At 40.9% G+C, this 21,843-nt stretch overlaps 1 protein-coding gene across 2 annotated transcripts; it reads left to right on the plus strand.

Annotated features, from left to right (window-relative positions):
- Positions 1-150: 150 nt before the first annotated feature.
- Positions 151-21,153, plus strand: LOC112157010 (hexokinase-1). Of its 2 annotated transcripts, XM_036214244.1 has the most exons (19): positions 151-495; positions 4,372-4,534; positions 7,011-7,159; positions 9,256-9,375; positions 9,477-9,572; positions 9,646-9,745; positions 9,931-10,114; positions 11,010-11,165; positions 11,236-11,469; positions 12,434-12,738; positions 14,444-14,592; positions 14,664-14,783; positions 15,044-15,139; positions 15,466-15,477; positions 17,014-17,113; positions 17,440-17,623; positions 17,702-17,857; positions 18,991-19,224; positions 20,064-21,153. In XM_036214244.1, exons 1-19 carry the CDS (start codon positions 433-435, stop codon positions 20,212-20,214), a joined length of 2,772 nt encoding a protein of 923 aa, XP_036070137.1. In that variant the 5' UTR covers positions 151-432; the 3' UTR covers positions 20,215-21,153. The 2 variants fall into 2 exon arrangements, with proteins under 2 accessions (XP_036070137.1, XP_024145194.1); XM_024289426.1 differs by lacking the exon at positions 15,466-15,477 and having other exon boundaries at positions 433-495.
- Positions 21,154-21,843: the final 690 nt, after the last annotated feature.

Genomic DNA, 21,843 nt, shown 5'->3' on the forward strand with positions numbered 1-21,843 from the left:
ATCATTGAAATGCAGCTTCCTACTTTGGCTCACCCCCCCTCCTCCCAGCTGCTCCTCCCCTCCTTCCTCTCCCTCCGAGGGGCTCAGCCAATCAGGCGGCTCGGTGGGGGCAGGGCATAAAAGACCGACCACTGGGGTGCGAGCTGTCACATCTCCTGAGAGCTAACAGGAGCTAGCAGCTGAGAGGGAGGGGGCCGTCCGTGTGTATGCGCAGTGACTGCTGCCTGCCGCAGACTCGCAGGCACGACCGCCGCCGCACTCTTGCTTCACACGTTTTCCTCTGCCCCCCCAGCCGCTCCGCTCAGGCCTGCGCCTCCCCCGCTCCAGGACACAGAAGGGTCACCGTGGGGGGACAGGAGGACTCCGACGCCCGGCTTCCCGCTCGTCCTTCTCCGCCTCGCAGCAGCTGACAGCCCCGCCGGTGCAGCCAGCATGATCGCGGCTCAGCTCCTGGCCTACTACTTCACCGAGTTGAAGGATGACCAGCTCAAACGGGTGAGCAGCCCCCGGCGGGCGCGGCGCTGGCTCCGGCAGCAGGCCTCAGATGCCGGTCGTGCAGCGGAGCGGGAGCAGGCGGGGCGTTTGGCAGCAGGGAGGAGGATGAGGAGGATGCAGGAGGGGACGGTGGCCCATAGTCCGGGTTCGGTAGCTTCTCGGTGGGGTTAGCGGGGTTTGACACCTGTGTCCTTGAGGCGGGCCGTGGTCACCAATGCTGCTGATGTGCGACAGAGCGGCCCCCCCACCACCACAGGGTTTTCCGGACACCTGTCTGCTTCCAGTCCTCCTCTTCCCGCTCCTCCCGTTTACCCGATTACTTCTTCATCAGTGCTAACGGCGACATAAACTCGTTAGGAACTCGATCCAAACTGAAACCGGATCTCATCCGCAGTGATCACGCGGGAGGCGTGAAATAAATCAGTAGAAGAAGAAACATCCCTGATGGGGGGGGATTAATAGTAAGGGGGGCGTGGCCAGTTTGTGACGTGATCCTAGTAATGAAGTAGGTTAAGTGGACTAGTATTGGTTAGTGCAGGGGGCTGAGGATGTCAAAGTGCTGTTGCCATGACAACCACATATGACCTTTCCATGGCAACCAGATTCAGAGATGCTGCAGAGGATCCGGAATTATTTACCATCTGAAGTCCGAATATGAAACGACTAGAAACTGATCAGTCACAGCTCTGAATGCTGTGAAAATAAAGCAGAGTTTTAATACAGAAATGGCATAAAACAGGTTTTCTTTGAGCATTTTGTTGCACATTTAAGACAAAAACAACTTTGTTTGGATGGTTTGTTAAAAAATTACATTTAAACACTTTTTTTTGTAAAATTATTTGAATGTAGTGAACATAGATCATAATGTGTTGCAATCGAACAATATTTTCACAAAAAAGGTTCCACTGCAATGCATTGTGGTCTATATTCACCAATGTAGTGAGCATTGACTCACGCTAGTTTTTAGCAAAGACTTCTGGGAAATTTCTAGTGCACTCAAATTTTGAATTGTAGATTCGGAGAGCGATAGAAAATGGGTTGAGAAGGAATTCAGACACAGTCTTAATAACTGCATTAATAACTTGGATTAAACTCGTTTTAATACGTTTTCTGCCCTCGGATGTTTTTGTTGCCTTAATATTATAAAATTATAACCGATTTACTTAATAAAATACAAGCAAAACCAGAAAAACATCTTTTTTATTGTTTGTTTTTAAGCTACAGTTTGATTAGAGGTAAATTCCAGCTCAAATAAAAATAAAAAAATTATCATAATTATACAAGTATAGAGGTAAGGTATTAAAGTATTAAAACATAAGTAATATAAAATATTTGACTGAATAATGGATTGGATCATATTAAATCTGGGGGGTGAGGTCCTATTGGTCCCTGGGGGGGCTTCTTGGGTCCTTACCTCCCTGCGACTGAAGCCTGATTGGTTAAGCTGATATGGGGTTTTTCACGGGGAGTATTTTCTTTAATGGGGGGCCCTGAGCTGTGGGCTCTGTGAGGGGGGGGGGCTGAAGCTTCAGTGACATTCTGGAAAACACACCTGTCGGCTCACCTCTACACAAACAGGTGTGTGTGTCACCTGGCTGGTTTGTGCAGCTGTGTGGATCTGACTGTGTGTGCAGGTTTGTGTCGATCATTTGTGCACTTTTCTATTCTTATCTATTTATTATTATTTTTCTAAGCTCTTATTCTGAAACTTAAAATCCAAAAGAAGGTTTTTAACCACATATGGGGTGGGGGGGTAGGTTCAGTCTGTTCAGCTGCTGGACAAACAGGAAAACAATCATTGGACTAATTGAGATCTATAATAGGATTTAGAAGAGGAAAAGGTAAGCAGATGTGAACTGGAGCCTGAAAATACTGAATCAGAGCCTCAATGCTGAGTCTGAATGTCCTAAAAATCAGAGTTGCTCAATCAAGTACCAGGTATGGAGAAGAAAAGGTTAGCCGCTAAAAATAGTCCAGTTAAATAAAGTAGATAAACAGTCTTCAGGGCCGTTTTGGCCTGAGCGCGGTGATTACATAACCAACAAAGACGGTTCAGGGTAAATCCCTGCTGACAGCCTTTGATTGTTGCAGATAAATGTGGTTTAAATGAGAAACTTCTCTTTAGTTATTCTCATCAAACTAGTTTAATTAATGGAACATTTCAGGAAACTTTGCAGATGAGGTTTCTGATCCGTGACCTTGATCAGGGTTACACACTGACATGTACATAAAAACTATTGATTTTTCTCTTTTTAGCATTGGACATGTCGGTTATGAAACTGTGTTACTGTGAGCTGATTCACCTGTTCAGCCTAAAGCCTCCTATGTAGAAAATTGACTAAATTCTGGTTTTACTCCTCAAATTCCAGTGGGTGATAGTAGAGCTGCCTAAATTATTGTAATAGTCGACTAATCACCGATTATTTTTTCTGATTAGTTGACTAACTGGGTCATGTACAAACTGAATGTTAAGCACACATCTTAACCATCATTAGCTTGAAAACTAAAAACTAGATATACAGCATTACCTGTGATAATGCTAGTGCGAATGCTGTAAACTGAATTTGGCCACTGAAGATGCTGAAATTGACAGTTAAAAACGCTGAAGCTAATGGCTAAATAAAATATATAAATGCCAAATTAGAATAAAAACCTGAAAAAGCCTAAGTTAGCCAAAACAGCTAGCATGCAGCTAAAATATTAGCCAAACTCAAAAATACCCTAAACAACAAAAAAAAGCTTAAATTAGCCAAAATAGCTAGCAGGCAGCTGAAATGTTAGCCAAACTAAACCAAACCAAATAGCCCAAACAACGACACTTCTTCTGCTACTGTCAGTAGCAAATACTTATACTCAGAAGCAGCGCCCTCTAGTGGTTGCTAGAGGAAACAACCGCTAGAGAACAAGTGATGTTTACTGTCGAAATAACAAACATATGAGCTTATTTATGTCTTTAAAAAAACACACACACACAAATAAGTTGCTCCTCAGTATAAGTTGCACCCCTGGTTAAACTATGAAAAAAACTGTGACTTCTACTCTGGAAAAAACAGTACTTAAAGAATTGCAAAACTGGGTGGGTTTCACTGGACCAGTACTAAGCTGGTCTAAAATATACTTGGAAAACAGGAAGTAACTTCACATCGAAGCTGACAGACGTGTGGAGTGCCTCAAGGCTCCATCCTAGGACCACTTCTATTTAACATCTACATGCTCCCACTGGCCCAGGTTATAAAGAACAACAACATTAGTTACCATAGCTATGCAGATGACACACAGATATATATTAGACTGACACCAGGAGACCGAGGCCCTGTACAGGCTCTTGGTAAATGCATTGAGGACATTAATGACTGGATGTGTCACAACTTACTTCAATTAAACAAAAACAAAACTGAGGTTATTGTCTTTGGGGCTAAAGAAAAAAGGTTGGACGTCACTACAGAGCTTCAATCTATTCAACTAAAAACTACCAACCAGGCCAGAAACTTGGGTGTAGTGATAGACACAGACCTACATTTGATAAACACATTAAGGCAGTCACTAAATCAGCCTATTATCATCTCAAAAATATCTCAAGGATTAAAGATCTGATGTCTAAGCAGGACCTGGAGAAACTAGTGCATGCTTTCATCTTTAGTCGACTTGATTACTGTAACAGTGTTTTTACAGGACTACCAAAAAAATCCATCAGGAAACTGCAGCTTATTCAGAACTCTGCTGCTCGGGTTCTCACAAGGACCAAGAAAGTAGACCACATCAGTCCAGTTCTGAGGTCTTTACACTGGTTACCTGTCTGTCAGAGCATAGACTTCTGTTACTGGTTCATGATCCACATGGTTTTTGATTTCTAAAGCTCCTCCGTCTGCCCCTCAGATCGACAAGTACCTGTACTCCATGCGTTTCTCCGACGAGACGCTCAAAGACATCATGAGCCGCTTCCGCAGGAACATGGAGAGCGGTCTGGGCCGAGACACCAACGCCACCGCCACCGTCAAGATGCTGCCGACCTTCGTCAGGTCCATCCCTGATGGATCAGGTAGGCTGTAAAAAAAATACACCTCAGGATTTAACTAAAGCTGGAATCTGGTCGTCTGATGTCTGACATTCTGTGGATGGTCTGAACTCACTAAGGTTCATCTGAAAAACAGGATTTCTCTGGTAAACAGGTGAAAACAGAGTTTCCTCTTCTGTGTGTAAAATGTGCTGAGATGTTCTAATCATCAGGCCGTCACATAAGCCTCTTTGTTCTCCGGTTTGGACTGTGATGCTCGATGGTTTTAAGGCCAAGCTGTCTTTCCAGGAATTGTTCTATAATAACGGTATAAAACTAAACTTTATATCTGTAAAAATGACCTAAAAAAATCAATTCCATATATCATAATATCATAATCATTCTAATTCCCATCTGTTCATAGAATAATTTCAAGTTAATTTCCTTTCTTTCTGCATGATTTTGTCGCATAAAAGCAGATTTTTCTTTTTTTTTTTTTAATAAAAGCACAAAAACAATTCTGTGAAGCGTTTGAAAGTATGAATGGACTAAATGGACGCTTTGATAAACCAGAGTTAGGCGGACAACAAAGCCTCAGCGACCAACTGCTGCCTCCCGGTTTATAAATAGCCGAAAGTTTCAACAGCGGCGCTCAGACACCCGGCAAAGGTCAAAGTTGACGCCACGATGAAAGTTAAAAATGACAAACCTCTACAAAGCAGCAATGACAGACACAAAAGGGAAAGGCGTCGAACAAAAGATGACTTCCCCCTCCAACACAGTCCAGGAGTTCAGTCAGACGTGGGTCTGTCAGGCCCGGTTAGACCCACGTCTGTTAACATCAGATGAACAAAACAACCTCCTTTATACCGACGGTGTTGAGATGAAACCCGATGAAGCAACGACTTCCTCAGGGTTCATGAACCCAAACATGAATGACGAACTCGGTCCAATCTGTCTCCCTCTGGACGCGACGAAGGACAGAAGGCCGTGTGGGCATGAAGACGAGCAAAAACAGAGAGATTTGAAGACATTTCGTCTTCACACGAGCCTGAAACCAGCAGTGCTGCTGCAGACGGACGTGTTGCAACAATCCTGAATAAAACGAGTTTTAAACCTTTAAGTCTAATCATCTTCTATTTTTAAATCGCTCCCATTCACAAGAAATTTAAAAGCAGTTGTTTTCTAGGACATGGTTTCTGCAGGCGGTGGTGGTGGTGGTTGGGGTGCTTTCGGCACAGAGCAACTCCGCCCCCCTTCCCATCACAAGAAATACCATGCATTTTTTAGTTTAGTTTTCTCTATAAATGTCGTAAATCATCAGAAAAATGCCACTAGAACCTGATTTTCATCGGGGTTGGTCTCATTAAGAATCCTTACATCAAGTTATAGATTGCTTGAAAACTAGTTGGAGGAAGCGAACTTATATAATCCCGTCCCAGCTCTACCGAACCATTTTCTTAACGTGATATCATTATCTGCTATTATCATTATCTGGTTCATAACTACAGACCAAATATTTACGACATAGATTCAGATTCACTGTGGTTTTTATCTGAGCTTTTAAAGGTCAGATGACAGAAACTTTAAATTTTACTAATTAGTTTGATTTCAAATCAATTATTACAAACATACTAAAGATAGTTTGAAATATTTTGCTTGTAGGCTTTAATACAAACTAACAAAAATCTCAGGAAGCGAGTTAAAAAGAGTATGTTTTAAAACGTTTTTCTTTCCTAAAGAGCTGCAGCTGACGTGGAAATCGAACCCGGTCTGCCGTGCAGCCGCTCCAGACCCGGATCATGTTCCCTTAATTAAAAAAAAAAAAAAAAACAGCAGTATGTGTCTGACTACACAGAACTGGGACAGACTCACTATTTCTGGCTAAAGAGGAGATCGCTCTTAGAGATGTTGGATCAGTCAACAGGGACACAAAACCCAACAGGTTTCTGGTCCAGGAAGGACCATCAGGTCATTGTGTTGGCATGGATAACACCAAAATAGGGGCGGTAAAGTGGACACATACTCCTCGCCGTATCAGTAACACTCGCATGTCATTCCAGCCGGGTCAGGAGGATAAACAGCTCAGAGCAACAAACACTACGGCGGTGGAGTCACAAACTGAAGGAAGTTCTACGTTTTCTACAGAAAGGCTGTAACACTTCATTTGATCTGGAACAAGATTGTTTCAGCTTTTCTTTGGCTAAAAAGGGGATTTTATACATAGAAACAGCAGCGATAAACAATCAGAACCATTTAAAACAGTCTTTAATTCTGTGCACTCGTCTTCCATCAGAAGTTTGGGGATCAGCATTTTATCAGCACGACTTTAAACAAACAAAAGTCTTTCTGGACGCGTCGAGGAGTCACTCAAACACAAAACCGCCGCAGAGAATTTATGTGTTTGCCTCCAGTTTACACAACACAGAAAAGGTTCTCAAAGGTTCACTGACTTTGTGGTTTGATAAACATTTAAACATCTACACCGACAAACCCGAGTTTAAAACTCTCTGTCTGACAGAAAAGGGAGACTTCATCGCTCTGGACCTCGGCGGGTCAAACTTTAGGATTCTGCGGGTCAAGGTGACCCAGGACAAGAAGCAGCCGGTTCAGATGGAGAGCCAGGCTTATGACACGCCTGATGACATCATCCACGGCAGCGGGACGCAGGTAAACGCTGGAAACTTCACACCTTTTCATCAGATACGGCATCAACGTTCAGTTTTGTTTACATAATGGATGAAACATTTAATACCTGAACCGTCATGTTGCAGGAATCTGTTCTTCCTTCAGTGGTTCCACTTATTTCTCTTTAACATTTTCAAGATTTAAAATAAAAAATTAGTCTTTATTGAAAAATATGAATAAAATGTTTGTCTAATAAAATGAAGTCCATAAAAATGTTTGATGCTGAGATGCATGTAGACCCCCATGCCATCGAATTAATCAATTTTATTAATTCATTAATTAATTTTATTGTTTCAGGCAATTAATTTTGGGGATACTGTGGATTTTATTCTCCCAGCGTTCTGCTCCTTTGGGCTTCCGTTGTTCAGAGCTCGGCTCGTCTGTCTCTTCCAAACCCCGAATGTAAAAACAGCAGCTAACAAAGAGGAGCTTCTTCCACGAGGCAGAGACAGAAAAATTAAAGAAGTTCAACCAGTTTCTGATTAGCTTCTACTAGTCACTTCTGTGTAGCATTTAGGTGATGTTGCAGCAGGACGTGGCGATTTTTATGAAACCTTAAGAAAGTTTAATAAAAAGTGTTGCTTCACACTCCAGCTAAGATGCTAACAACCTCTTCCTCGTGTCGCCTCTATGAAATAACAGACATGGAAAGTCCGACTATATTTTCACTGAGAGGAATTTAAGACATGGACGATAAAAACAACAATATTCATTCGTAGAATTTTTTTTTTTTAAAACTGTATTTTATAAATATAATAACAGGCATCAATCTACTTTGTATGGAACTTTATGAAGATGAAATAGCCTGTGTTGAGCTAAAAAAAAAAAACTTTCATGTTTTTAAAATAACACCTTTGTAGAATAATTTAGCCAGTAGATTTTGTCTAACTTGACTGGCGAGTCAAAAATTAGGTCACTGATGTTGTGACTTCAAACACAGCATAGTCAGTTTAAAGGTTGTTTATACCTAAATTCCTCTGCCGAATGCGTCTAGTGTTTCTCTTTATGGGCGCTCACGCTCGCCGTAGCTCACAAACACCTGCTGCTGTGTTGTTACATTTACAGTCTGTAGTTGTCTGTTAGCCTATTTCCAACGAGATGTTAAAATAAAAGTATTCTGTCATTTTTAGAAAGAAAAAAAATATTGAAATCAATTTTAGAATGAAAAACAAATGTGACATTTCACTTTTTGGTCCTACTGAGAAGACCACAGTCACCCATGATGTATGCTAGCTCTCCGCTAAAGCTAGCATGTTAACAAGCACATATTTACATTTAACAACATATTTCAAATTATTAGTGAAAACATAAACTGTGTTTAGAGCGTTTTAACAAATTAACATTCAATTTCTAAACATATTTCACACTTTATATGGAGTTTTTACTCCTAACTGGTGAGAGAGAAACATCTGCGGCTTACCTTCTCGGGGACCCACAGACCGCGACGAAGACCGCGAACTAACAGGAAGTAGCAGCGCAACCATCAAAATAAAAGTATCTAACTAAAACATTAACATATAAAAGACGAAAACTAAAAGGAAGTATCAGCACCACCATCAGAACTAAAGTATCTGCCCTAAATAATCTAATTAAAAATAAATACATTATAAATCAAACAATTGTATTGTTCACTTCGTGAAATCTGTGATGTCATATTTTCAGTTTAAAAAATAAAAGCATTAAGCATGGTGTCTGAAATGCTTTCACAAATCCAGGTCTTTATATAGTTCTTAGTAGTTGGGAATTAGGGGGGTAATTCATTAAATCTCATATTGAAAAACAAAAACAGGAAGTAACAATGCAACCATCAGCATAAAAGTCTCGACCACATGCTTTTATTGAGTCATCTGATTGGTCAGTTTATAACTTGCAATAAAGAAAAAATAAAGTGAAAACAAAGAGGATTATCAAAAAGATGTTGAAAATGCATCAGATCAAGAACGTTTATTCTGACCAATAGAATGAGTAATAATCGTTTATTTCTCTATAGAACTCTATGGGATTTTGGCTCCTTGGAGCTTTGGTTTGGACTATTTCCTGTCCTTTCTTCATTGTAAAAGCATCTCTTTTGTCTCCAGCTCTTTGACCATGTTGCAGAGTGTCTGGGAGACTTCATGGAGAAGCAGAAAATCAAGGACAAGAAGCTTCCTGTGGGATTTACCTTCTCCTTCCCCTGCGCCCAAACCAAGCTGGACGAGGTAACCTCCTCAGAGGTCACACGCTGACCTTCCTCAGAGCAGCTCGGGTTCAGAGCGGTTCCTCCAGAACGGTGGAATGGTAACAAGCGCTTGTTTTCCAGGCGGTCTTGCTGACTTGGACAAAGAAGTTCAAAGCCAGCGGCGTGGAGGGCATGGATGTGGTGAAGCTTCTGAACAAGGCCATCAAGAAACGAGGGGTACGTTTCTCTAAGAGTTCATTTGGAAACATGATCGAGGTTAAAGCTCGTCTGAATGATCTGGTTCCCTCAGGACTATCAGGCAGACATCATGGCGGTGGTGAACGACACCGTTGGAACAATGATGACGTGTGGATTCGATGACCAAAGATGTGAAGTGGGAATCATTATAGGTAAACAGTTGGTTTCTTTTCTTACCTTGATGTGACTGGCAGTTTTCTGGAGCTTTAAACATCAAAACATTCGTCTGATCCTTAACTCTGCTTTTTGTCAAGGTTATGACAAAAAGGTCGTTGGATATCAAATGTATTCGTGGATCGCTGCAGATGAATGTCTGAGAGGCTCTGCCTGCTTTCAGGGACGGGAACCAACGCCTGCTACATGGAGGAGCTGCGGCACATCGACATGGTGGAGGGAGACGAAGGCCGCATGTGCATCAACACGGAGTGGGGCGCCTTCGGAGACGACGGCTCCCTGGAGGACCTCCGCACTGAGTTCGACCGCGAGATTGACCGAGGCTCCATCAACCCCGGGAAGCAACTGTGAGAGTCTGAGACGTCTGTCCTTCATGAGTAGAGCTCCCACAAACTACTACTCTAATAGTCGTGACCATATATGTCAAAGTGAAGGCCCAGGGGCCAGATCCGGCCCTCCAGATCTCTTTATTTTATTGTTATCAATGGCCTGATGTAATCTTCTAACTTGTATCATTTTGACAAAATATGTTTTTATGAAGAGTAAAATATTGAAAGTTATTTAAAGTTTAAGTTGATTTATTCTGGAATAATATTCCTGCCTTTTTATTATTCAGAATTATGTTAAAAAGTTAGTTTTAAAGTTTGAAAAATTGGCATTCTGCTAGTTTTTTGGACTATTTTGGCACTTACTAAGATAATTAAAGCTATATTGAAGTTTAAATAATAATTCTGCTACATGCTAGCTGATTTGGCTATTTTAGTTTTTTTTTTTTAATTCAGGCTTTTTTCAAGTTTAGCTAATAGTTCAGCTACATACTAAGCTTTTTGGCTAATTTAGGCTTTTAAACAATTATTTTCAGGTTGTTTTAAAGTTTATCTAATTCTTAAGCTACTAGCTTAAAACCTTAGCTAATATTCTAGCCGGCTATCGGCTTTAGCATTTTCAGCCATTAGCCTCAGCATCTTCAAATTCAGCTTACAGCATTCACACCAGCATTATCAAAGGTAATGTTATATATGTAGTTCATAATTACGTTAAAAAGTTACGGTTTTAAAGTTTTAAAGTGTGTTTTAGATTTTATCCCCTTGTGTGATTGAGTTTGACCCCCCTGGTCTTCACTAACCGATCCAGCTCTATCCACGATCCACTGATGAGAATAATCTTCTCTGAAGCTGCAGGAAAAAATCGTAACACAAATGTCGATTTGACGTTTTCTGAAGGCGTTTCGTCTCTGATCAGGTTTGAAAAGATGGTCAGTGGGATGTACATGGGGGAGCTGGTCCGACTCATCCTGGTCAAGATGGCCAAAGAGGGGCTGCTTTTCGAGGGAAGAATCACCCCAGAGCTGCTGACCAGAGGAAAAATCGAGACCAAACACGTCTCCGCCATTGAGAAGTAAGTGCAGAGACGGGATGTTTGTAAGAACGAATGTTCATTGAGAAATGACGCCTGACTCCCGTTTCAGGTCTAAAGAAGGACTGAAGAAATGCATGGAAATCCTGACGCGGCTCGGCGTGGAGCCGTCGGACGAGGACTGCCTGGCCGTGCAGCACGTGTGCACCATCGTGTCCTTCCGCTCCGCCAACCTGATCTCTGCGACCCTGGGAGCCATTCTCTGCCGCCTGAAAGACAACAAAGGCGTGGCCCGCCTGCGTACGACCGTGGGCATCGACGGTTCGCTCTACAAGATGCATCCTCAGTGAGTCTTTGAGGACAAACGTGGAAACGTTCAAATCCAAAACCAGACGGATGAAGAAGGTTCCAAGATCAGATATTTTCCTCTCACTGTTATTAGGGCTGGATATCAATTAAAATTTCCAGAAACGATTTGATTCGATTCATAAAAGCCATTCTGAATTTTTGATTCTTCAACTCAATTTTGAGTTTACACATTTATACCCGTTTAGAAATACATTAATAATCTACTATATGATTTGAATATATTTATATTAATCTGATCACATCCTGTAAATGTATCAGTGAAATAATGAGATTGTTAATATCATACAGTTACATGGATTCTCTAAAGGAGAAGTTCTAACTAAAATGTTCAGATCATTAACATTGGAAACATTGTTCTGCTTCTCCTGGAGGACGTTTCAGTTTGGACACTAGGTGGCGATGACTAAAAACGATGTTTTAGACCACAAATTGTTCCTTTAAGAAGTACTTAAAAGAGTTTAGAAAGTTCATATAAAAATGTTCATTTAATATGATCAAGTCGATCGTTAGCATTAGCCGTCCTATGGGAAATCCCATTAAACTTTAGCATCAAGCCAGCGGACTTAAGCTTTATTTATTTATTTATTTATGAGCCATTTATGCACTAAATCAAATTGTATCTTTTATGAATCGATTACTGATCTTTTAGCTTAAATCGATTCAAATCGATTAATCGATTTTATTTATCCAGCTTACACCAAATGCGGCCGCCGAGGCGTCAAGTTTCAGTGTTAAGTCAATGTAAAGATGCGGTCTGCCACGGCGCGATTTCAGCGTGGCGAGTTTGATGCGGCGCATCAACCAGTCAGAGTATGACTCAGTACCCATGAAGTAACCCTTAGTTTGAAAAAGGTCGGCGACCCCTGACCCCTGACTTTCTCCAGTTCAGGTCAACCTGCAGACTCAGAATTTGATCCTTTCTCCGTCTCCTCTGCGACCAGGTATGCTCGGCGGCTGCACAAGACCGTGCGGCGTCTGGTTCCGGACTCGGACGTCCGCTTCCTGCTGTCGGAGAGCGGGAGCGGGAAAGGCGCGGCCATGGTGACGGCGGTGGCGTACCGCTTGACGGAGCAGGCGCGGCAGATCCAGCAGACGTTGGCGGAGTTCAGGCTGAACAAGAGTCAGCTGCTGGAAGTGAAGAAGCGCATGAGGGTGGAAATCGAACGCGGCCTGAAGAAGGACACCCACAAAGAGGCCACGGTCAAGATGCTGCCCACCTTTGTCCGAAGAACACCTGACGGAACAGGTGAGCAGCTCAGTCTTAGATTTTAGCTTGGATTTGTGCTTTTGTACACAAAAAAAGTTGGACCGATCAGGAACTACACAATCAGAGGACACTGGATCAAAGCTTTCAACAAATGTGTTCTTATTGATATAAATAATTTCTGCTTTGACCAACAAAAGCATCTGTTTTTAATCTTTTTATTCCATTTTACAAATTAAAAATGAATTTTCAAAGCTTACAGACTGATTCTGTCAGTCCTCAGATTGTGATTCGAGTCGTTCCTCTTCTCTGTCGCCTCCAAGCTGCTCTTGAGAGAAGATCAAACACTTCTTCATGGGTGTTTGTCATTCATTCACAATTTGACTCCAATATTTATTAGAGCCACTATGAAAATGTATATATAACCCAATATGACAATAAAGCAGTAAAATTATAACTAAATTATACATTTTATAAGAATTATTAAGCAATTATCAAATAAAAATCAAAATTTTACAAGAAAAAGGACTTATGAGAAAAGTCAGAATTTTATTAGTTAAATTGACAGAAGTCAAAATTTTTGGGGGAAAAAAAGTTTTAAGAATAAAAAAGGGGACATTTTAATGGAATAAAATCGTAAAAAAAAAAAAGTTCAAAATTTTACCGGAATAAAGTCAAACAAATATTTAGACAAAAATCCAAACAGATAAAGTCGTAAAATTATGAGAATATTCAGAACTTTCTGAATAAAGTCATATATACATTAGAAAAAACTCAATTATGAGAAAGAAGTCCAAATTTTAACTAAATAAAATCATACAAATCATAATAAAATAGTTAAAAATTTTACAAGAATAAAGTTAAACATTTTTAGGCAGAAATCCAAACAGATGTCGTTAAATATGAGAGAAGTCAGAACTTTCAGAATAAAGTTGTATGCATATCAGAAAAAAACTCAAAATTATGAGAAAGAAGTCCAAATTGTATTAGATAAATTGACAAAAGTCATGATTTTATGAGAAAGTTTTAAAATGAGAAAGAGTCAACATTTTAATGGAATAAAATTGTAAAATCAAGAAAAAAGGTTCAAAATTTTACGAGAATATAGTTAAGCAATTATATAACAAATGTAAAAACAGATTAAAGTCATAATATTATGAGAAAAAGTCCGAGTTTACAGAATAAAGTCAGATATATATTAATAAAAAATCAAAATAATGAAAAAAGAAAGTCCAAATTTCACATAAATAAAATCAAAATCAATAGTTGAACATTTTCCCAGAAAAAAGCAAAACAAATATTAGACAAACGTCCAGATTAAAAATGTAAAATTATGAGAAAAGTCAGAACTTTCAGAATAAAGTCGTATATAAATATATAGTTATACAAAGTCAAAATTATGAGAAAAAAGTCAAGAGTCTAAGTAATAAGTCAAAATTTTACAAGAAAAACACCAAAAAAGTCAAAAGATTTTTAAAAATAAGATGTTTTGTGAAATTAAATTACAAAAAAGGAAAATTCCCATTTCTCTGAAATTGTCTGTAACATAAATTAATGTTTGTCTTTGTTGAAACATTTTAAAACTACATGCAACAATTTAGTGATGAAAAAACAACTTGTTCCTTGTAAAATTTTTACTTATATTTGTTTTTTTAATGGTGACCCTAATTCTCTGTCGTATTAATGGGGATCATGAATGTTTTGATTTTTTTAAAGAAACCGTTTTTTTCTTCTTTGAAATGACCAGAAAACGGAGACTTCCTGGCTCTGGACCTGGGCGGAACAAACTTCCGTGTTCTCCTCGTAAAGATCCGCAGTGGGAAGAGGCGATCCGTGGAGATGCACAACAAAATCTACGCCATCCCCATAGAGGTCATGCAGGGAACAGGAGAGGAGGTGACGGCGCGAGAGTCTTCCTTCTCCAGCAGAAATACTGTCACTTTCTACTAAAATCACCTTTTCTCCAGCTGTTCGACCACATCGTCCACTGCATCTCGGACTTCCTGGACTACATGGGGATGAAGAGCGCCCGGCTGCCTCTGGGATTCACCTTCTCCTTCCCCTGCCATCAGACCAGCCTGGATGCAGTCAGTGCATTTATTTACTCGTTCATATAAGAGAAGTGAGGATATCCGGATTACATCCTAAAGATGTTTTTACAGAGATCTGGTAGTTTTAGAGTCTTTCTTTTAAATAAACAACTTTTCTCTAAACAAACCAATACATATTTCCTATTTATAGACTTATATTTAAATTAAATAAACATAATTTTCATGCGTTTAGGCAGGATGTAGTGTCTTTTCCAGGCAGGAAACATTTGAGATTCCTGCTTTGATCTGGTCTTCAGGGAATCCTGGTCAACTGGACGAAGGGGTTCAAGGCGACCGACTGTGAAGGTGAAGACGTGGTGGAGCTGCTCCGGGAGGCCATCAAGAGAAAAGAGGTGACGCTTCATCTCCACTTATCACGTTCAACCCACAGAATGGACCGTCTTCTGCTGAGCCCAGATAACGGCGTCTTCAGCTGCCCCAGAATGCCACAGGGGGGCGGTTAAGGTCACATGGGGGTGCTGGCGTGAACTGAAACCTTTACACACACATGACAATCAGGATAATCCTGATGTAACTTAAACATGAATTCTGCTGTCTCAGCACAAACACACCTAATCCCCCCCACCCCCCCACCACCTGCAGCATGTGACCGGAGGGGGCGGGGCAAACAGATGCATCCTCTCCTCAACATTCCTGATGTTAGCATTTGCTTTTGTAGATGGAGGACCCAGTAAGTATAACGTGAGCGTAGATCCGTGAGCGACAGGTAAAGCCGCGCCGCACGCGCCTGGCGTGGAGTGTGTTTTCTGTTGTGATGGCATGCGCCGGAGGATGGCGGCCTCGCGGTACCTGCATGGTGCTGGGAGTGGCTTAGGGAAGCTGCAGCGGCGTCCAGGCGTGCGTCGGGCGCGGCTCTGGACAGACGTGTGGATCTAACAGAGTGAGCTGCTGCTCGGGAGTCTTAACTGTGGCTGATGGTTTGTTTACTGCGATAAAAGGACAGAATCGAACCTTTAGGCTCCAACTGCTGCTCAGAGTGAAACTGGATTTATCTGCTGGACTTTAACAAAGAGCCGGATCACTTTTATACATTATTCTGATTTATCTGTTTCACATTTAGAGATGCACGTTAGGGAAATCCACCTTTTTTAATCTGTTTTATGTGCAACAATAAAGCATCTTTAATTTTTTAGGGGCAATAAAAGTATTCAGTCAGCCGGCAATTGTACAAATTCTCCCACTTAAAAATATGAGAGGTCTGTAATTTTCATCACAGGTATAACTCAATTATGAGAGGCAAAATATCCAGAAAATCACATTGTCAGATTTTATTTGCAAATCATGGTAGATATAATAAGTATTTGTTCATCTTATTTTACACCATAATTTACAAATGTATTCTTTAAAAATCAGACAGTGAGATTTTCTGGATTTTATTCTCATCGTCTCTCATAGTTGAGGTCCATCTATGATGAAAGTTACAGACCTCTTATCTTTTTAAGTAAGAGAACCTGCACAATTGATGATTAAAGACTTTTTTGTCCCACTGTATGTTTTCAATCACAGAAGAAAATGTTGGAAAACTTTTTTCAGAAACTTGCAGAGTGAGTTTCGTGCAAACTGAAAATTTCTATCAAAAATATAAAAAATTTAGATCCTCTCACTTTCAAAATGACAACTAAAAACAAATCATACTGAAGATTGAAGCTAATTCAGAAACAAATAACATCTAATATCCAAACATAATAACTAAAACAAGTAAAAATATTCATTTTTAAAAATGCAAAACTTCAACAAAACACGAATGTTCCAAACTAACTCTAGAAACATAAACGGTGAACACCTAATTAAAACCACGACTGCAGACCTCTCTTCTGTCTGAGGAGGCTTCACCTCCCGGGGCTGGAAAAGTCTTCAACCAGCAACAAATGAGAGCTCAGCCAGACGAGCGAGGACGTCCCAAATGAAGGCAGAAGGTTCATCTATGAAAGACCTGACACTGAGCTCCAGCTTTGAGAACAAAAAATCTTCCTGACATGTTTGACTCAGAAAGAGTTCAGACACTAACAAACGCATGAGCGAAGAGCCAAACCTCACGGCTCCATCGTCCATGAAGCTCTGTAAGTTAAAAGTGCACGTCCAGAAATGCGCTCAGACTAATGACGGAACTGGCTTTAAACATATAAAGGGATCTTTCAAGCTTCCAGTCATCATATGTGGAGTAGAATGACTCATCTCGGTAAGATGGCGCTGTTTTCTTTCACAGGAGTTTGAGCTGGACGTGGTTGCAATCGTGAACGACACCGTAGGAACCATGATGACCTGCGCCTATGAGGAACCCACATGTGAAGTGGGGCTGATTGCAGGCGAGTAAAACTCCTGTTCCCTGAACCTCCTTCATCTCAGCTCCAGGAGTTTGTTGGTTTAATTAACCCGGTTTGGTCTAAACTATGTGAAATGTTGAAAGTTATTTAAGGTTTAAGTTGATTTATTCTGGAATAACATTCCTGCATTTCTAGTATTCATAATTATGTTAAAAGGTTACAGTTTTAAAGTTTTAAAATGTCGTTTTAGAGTGTTTAAATGTTTATCCTGTTCAACCCGTGATCTAAGGTGTGTTTTGGATTTTGGCCCCTTGTGCGATTGAGGTCGACGCCCCTGGTCTAAACGCTGTGGCGCCGTGTCCTCACAGGGACAGGAAGTAACGCCTGCTACATGGAGGAGATGAGGAACATCGAGATCGTGCCGGGAACTGAAGGCCGCATGTGCGTCAACATGGAGTGGGGCGCTTTTGGAGACAACGGCTGCTTGGATGACATCAGGACCAAGTATGACCAGGCAGTGGACGAGAACTCGCTGAACGAAGGCAAACAAAGGTCAGGAGCTTCATTACTGTCATCCAAACGGGGCAAACACGTCTCCAGACTCCTGCATCTTTGTCTTTGGGGGGGCAGGTACGAGAAGATGTGCAGCGGCATGTATCTGGGAGAAATCGTCAGGCAGATTTTGATCGATCTGACCAAACGCGGATTCCTCTTCCGTGGACAAATCTCCGAGACGCTGAAAACCAGAGGCATTTTTGAGACCAAGTTCCTGTCTCAAATCGAGAGGTGAGAGCATGGGTTTGATTAACTCGTCCACCACACGGAAATTCAGAAACATCACGGAAAAAAATGAAGAAAGTTGGCAACATTTATAGACAAAAAGTCGAACAGGAAGAAAAATGTAAAAAAAAAAAAATCTAAGAGAAAAAATTAATCTGGGTTTGCCAAAAAAAACGAACAAAACCTGAACAGGATTGAACTCTCAAAGGATTAAATCCTCATTTGGGTCCAGATAAAAAAATTCTATCCCAAAAACATGTAGCAAACATGGCTGACAGATACAGAAACACAGCGGGAACAGAGGAGCTCAGATCTTTACTGGTTCTCCAGTGACCGTCCACTCCACCCAGGCCCCTCCCAGAGCCTTAATTAGCCAAAACAGCTAGCATGTGGCTAAAATATTAGCTAAACTCCAAAATGGCCTAGAAATCGTTAGTAACTGCTAAAACAGTCGAAAAAGCTAGCACAAAAAGAGCTGAATATTTAACAGCTGATGAACTAAAAAGCTGAAGAGCAATAAACGTCCAAAAACGTACAGAAGAAAAAAAATAATAATAAAATAAAGACAAATGTCACTATTAAACCAAATAATATTCCGTCCTCTCCCATCATAGTTCAGACTGCAGAAGGGTGGAATAAAATGTCACGTTATATGTGGGTCTCGGTCTGCATTTCTGATTGTGTGTGGGGGGCCAGGCCAAATATGGAGGGGGGCCTGATCCGGCCCGCGGGCCGTAGTTTGGGGACCACTGCTTTAGTGTCCAATAAATGATTATCCTGTTCAGTCCGTGACCTAAGGTGTGTTTTAGATTTTGACTCCTGTGCGATTGAGTTCGACACTCCTCTTTTAATGTATTATACATTTATATTTTAAACAACAAAATAAAATTCTAAAGCAAAAAAATATTCTCCATTTTATCGCTGATGTTTATAGACAGGTAACAGTGTCATTGCATTCAAATAGGATAAATTAATCAAAATAATCAAATTACGGTAATGACTCAACCTTTATTTAGAAAACTGAGTTAGTAACTAGATAACATAGTAGTTAGAGGAGAGACAGAATAGTGAAACAGCTGAGACGGATCTGGTTACTCCGCTGCTGTTGTCTGACCTCTGACCCCTCTGCTGCTCCCCAGCGACCGTCTGGCGCTGCTGCAGGTCAGGGCCATCCTGCAGCAACTGGGACTGGACAGCACCTGCGACGACAGTATCATCGTCAAGGAAGTGTGCGGCACCGTGTCCCGGCGGGCCGCTCAGATATGCGGCGCTGGGATGGCAGCTGTGGTGGACAAAATCCGCGAGAACAGAGGGCTGGACCACCTGGACGTCACCGTGGGCGTGGACGGCACGCTCTACAAGCTGCACCCTCAGTAAGAAACGGCGTGGAGGAGACGAGTGGGGCTGCCGCGACTTGTCGAGTAATAAAATAGCTGACGACGAATTTAAAAGTCGATTAGTCGTTACATTATATTATAAGGAGTCAGAGTGTAGTAAAGTTGAAAGTTATTATAGCATTCTGCTAGCTTTATGGATTATTTTGGCATTTATTAAGGTTTTTAGGATATTACAGAGTTTAGCTAATATTTCAGCGACATGCTAGCTTTTTGGCTAATTTAGCATTTTTTTATTTTATAGGTTTTTTTTTAATTTAGCTAATATTTCAGCTACATGCTAGCTTTTTGGCTAATTTAGCATTTTTTATTTTCTAGGCTTTTTTGAAATTTAGCTAATATTTCAGCTACATGCTAGCTGTTTTGGCTAACCAAGGATATTTTCAGTTTTTGGCTAATTTGGAGTTTAGCTAATATTTCAGCTACATGCTAGCTATTCTGGCTAATTTAGGCTTTTTGTTTGTTTTTTAGGCCATTTTGGAGTTTAGCTAATATTTTAGCTGGCTATCAGCTTCAGCGTTTTTAGCTATTAGCTTCAGTGATTTCAGCCATCAGCTTCAGCATTTATAGCTATCAATTAGCATCTTCAACAGTCAAATTCTATTTGTCTAATTTAGCTAATGATGCTTAAGATGTGTATTTCACATCCACTGTGTGCATCAACCGATTAGTCGACTACTAAAATAATCGTCTGTGGCATCTTTAGTATCCATCTGCTTTTTATATAAATGGTTGTTTTATGCAGGTAAAGGTGAGAACAGCCTTTGAACATCTATATGATGTAGTAAATGTGTTGTTCTTTCTTCGTTTCTCCTCAGCTTCTCTCGGATCTTCCTGCAAACCGTCAAGGAACTGGCCCCCAAATGTGACGTCAACTTCCTGCTATCGGAGGACGGCAGTGGGAAAGGGGCCGCCCTCATCACTGCCGTGGGCTGCCGCCAGAGGGAGCTGGATGCCCAGAACCAGTGAGGAGGCTCCGCCCCTTCGTCCTGCTGCTCCACCCCGACCTTCACCCGCCGCACAGCCCAAACAGGTCTCCCGTTGGCAGCCGTGACTCCACTTCTGCGCCCGCTCGGCCCCGCCCACAGCCAGAGGCGTGCTGAAGAGAATTCACACCGAAGATGCAAATATCTGTTTATACTGCCAGAGGGTTTATTGTTTCCATCTTTGTACATTTTCCTCAGAAGCTTGTCAATAACTATCTAATCTCCTTAGGTGTGCAATATTTGTGTATTGCTAATTTTATTTTTATATGGAGGTAAATATATGACTGTATTTATATAGCAGGAGCCGCTTGGTTTCCCAGAGGTCATTTAGGATTTTGCACCACAGACAAGGAAATGTTAGCCTTTTTATATGAGATCTGCAACAGCGGGGATCTCCAACCGAAGGAGGAGGATCCTCCTGAAGGGCTCGCTGCAAAGGGTTGAAAGCCAAGAGTCACGGCTGTTCAAATCGTGGTCATTTTGTGTGTGCGTCCAGTCACATGATGTGCTTCACTACTAACCCTCGTTTGTGTCATTTACATATTGGAACGTTCCGATTTATTCCTGGAGAGTGGACCGGGATAAAAAGGAAGTGTTAGCAAATCTTATCGTTCTTTGTGATTCTACTTTAGGTGTTGTGATGACTCCCACTTCTAAACACTGTTATGTGCAATGAATAAATGTTTGAGCCCCATGGAGAGGACGAGCACTGCGAGCGCTTCTGTGTGTCTGTGGATGAGTGTCCGACCGTGGCGACCTGTAGCTTTCGATGTCCAGAGCTCTGTGGAGACTGCATGCCTTACAACAGCGAGGGTGCTGCATCCGTTTTCCTTTTTTAATTGTCTTTTTTACATCAGTATAGAGTTGTGATTAACGGTAAAACAAGTGGATTCATTAAACTACATTTCTGTTGTGGAGTTAATTCCGTCTCTTTTTGCATGGAAAGCTCTGAACCCACAGATTGATCCGGGTTTACACTAGTGCTGCCACAAACGGTTATTTTAACAGTCGACTAATCACCGATTATTAAGTCAACTCTTAACCATCATTAACCTTAAACTAACTCAAAATTAGATATATTCACACTAGTATCTGCAAAAATACTAGACTGAATGATGTAAGCTGAATTTGGAAGCTGAAGATGCTGAAATTGATAGCTAGCTAAAATATTGGTTAAATAACAAATTAGCATTAAAAAAAGCCAATTATGATAAAAAGTTAGCCCAAACAGCTAGCATGTAGCGGAAATATTAGCTAAACTCCAAAATAGCCTAAAAAACCTTAATAAAGGCCAAAATAGTCCAAAAAGCTGCAGAATGCCAATATAACTTTCAGCTTTACTACACTCTGACTCCATAGAAAATAAAACAACGAATAATCAACTATTAAATTAATAGTTGACTATTTTTAAAGTCGATTAGTCTTCAATTAGTCGACTAATCATGGCAGCCCTAGTTTACACTGTAGTCGAGAATGGATTCATATTCAGTTTTTGTCAAATGTAGCTATTACGTCCCCTATGGGTAATCCTGGCTCCGATCTAGAGGATAGACAATAAAAACTGGACACTAATAAGAATGAAAGGAACACAGTTTATTAAATAAAGAAAATC

Source organism: Oryzias melastigma, linkage group LG1, assembly GCF_002922805.2.
Source record: "Oryzias melastigma strain HK-1 linkage group LG1, ASM292280v2, whole genome shotgun sequence".
In the NCBI taxonomy this organism is placed as follows: Eukaryota; Metazoa; Chordata; class Actinopteri; order Beloniformes; family Adrianichthyidae; genus Oryzias; species Oryzias melastigma.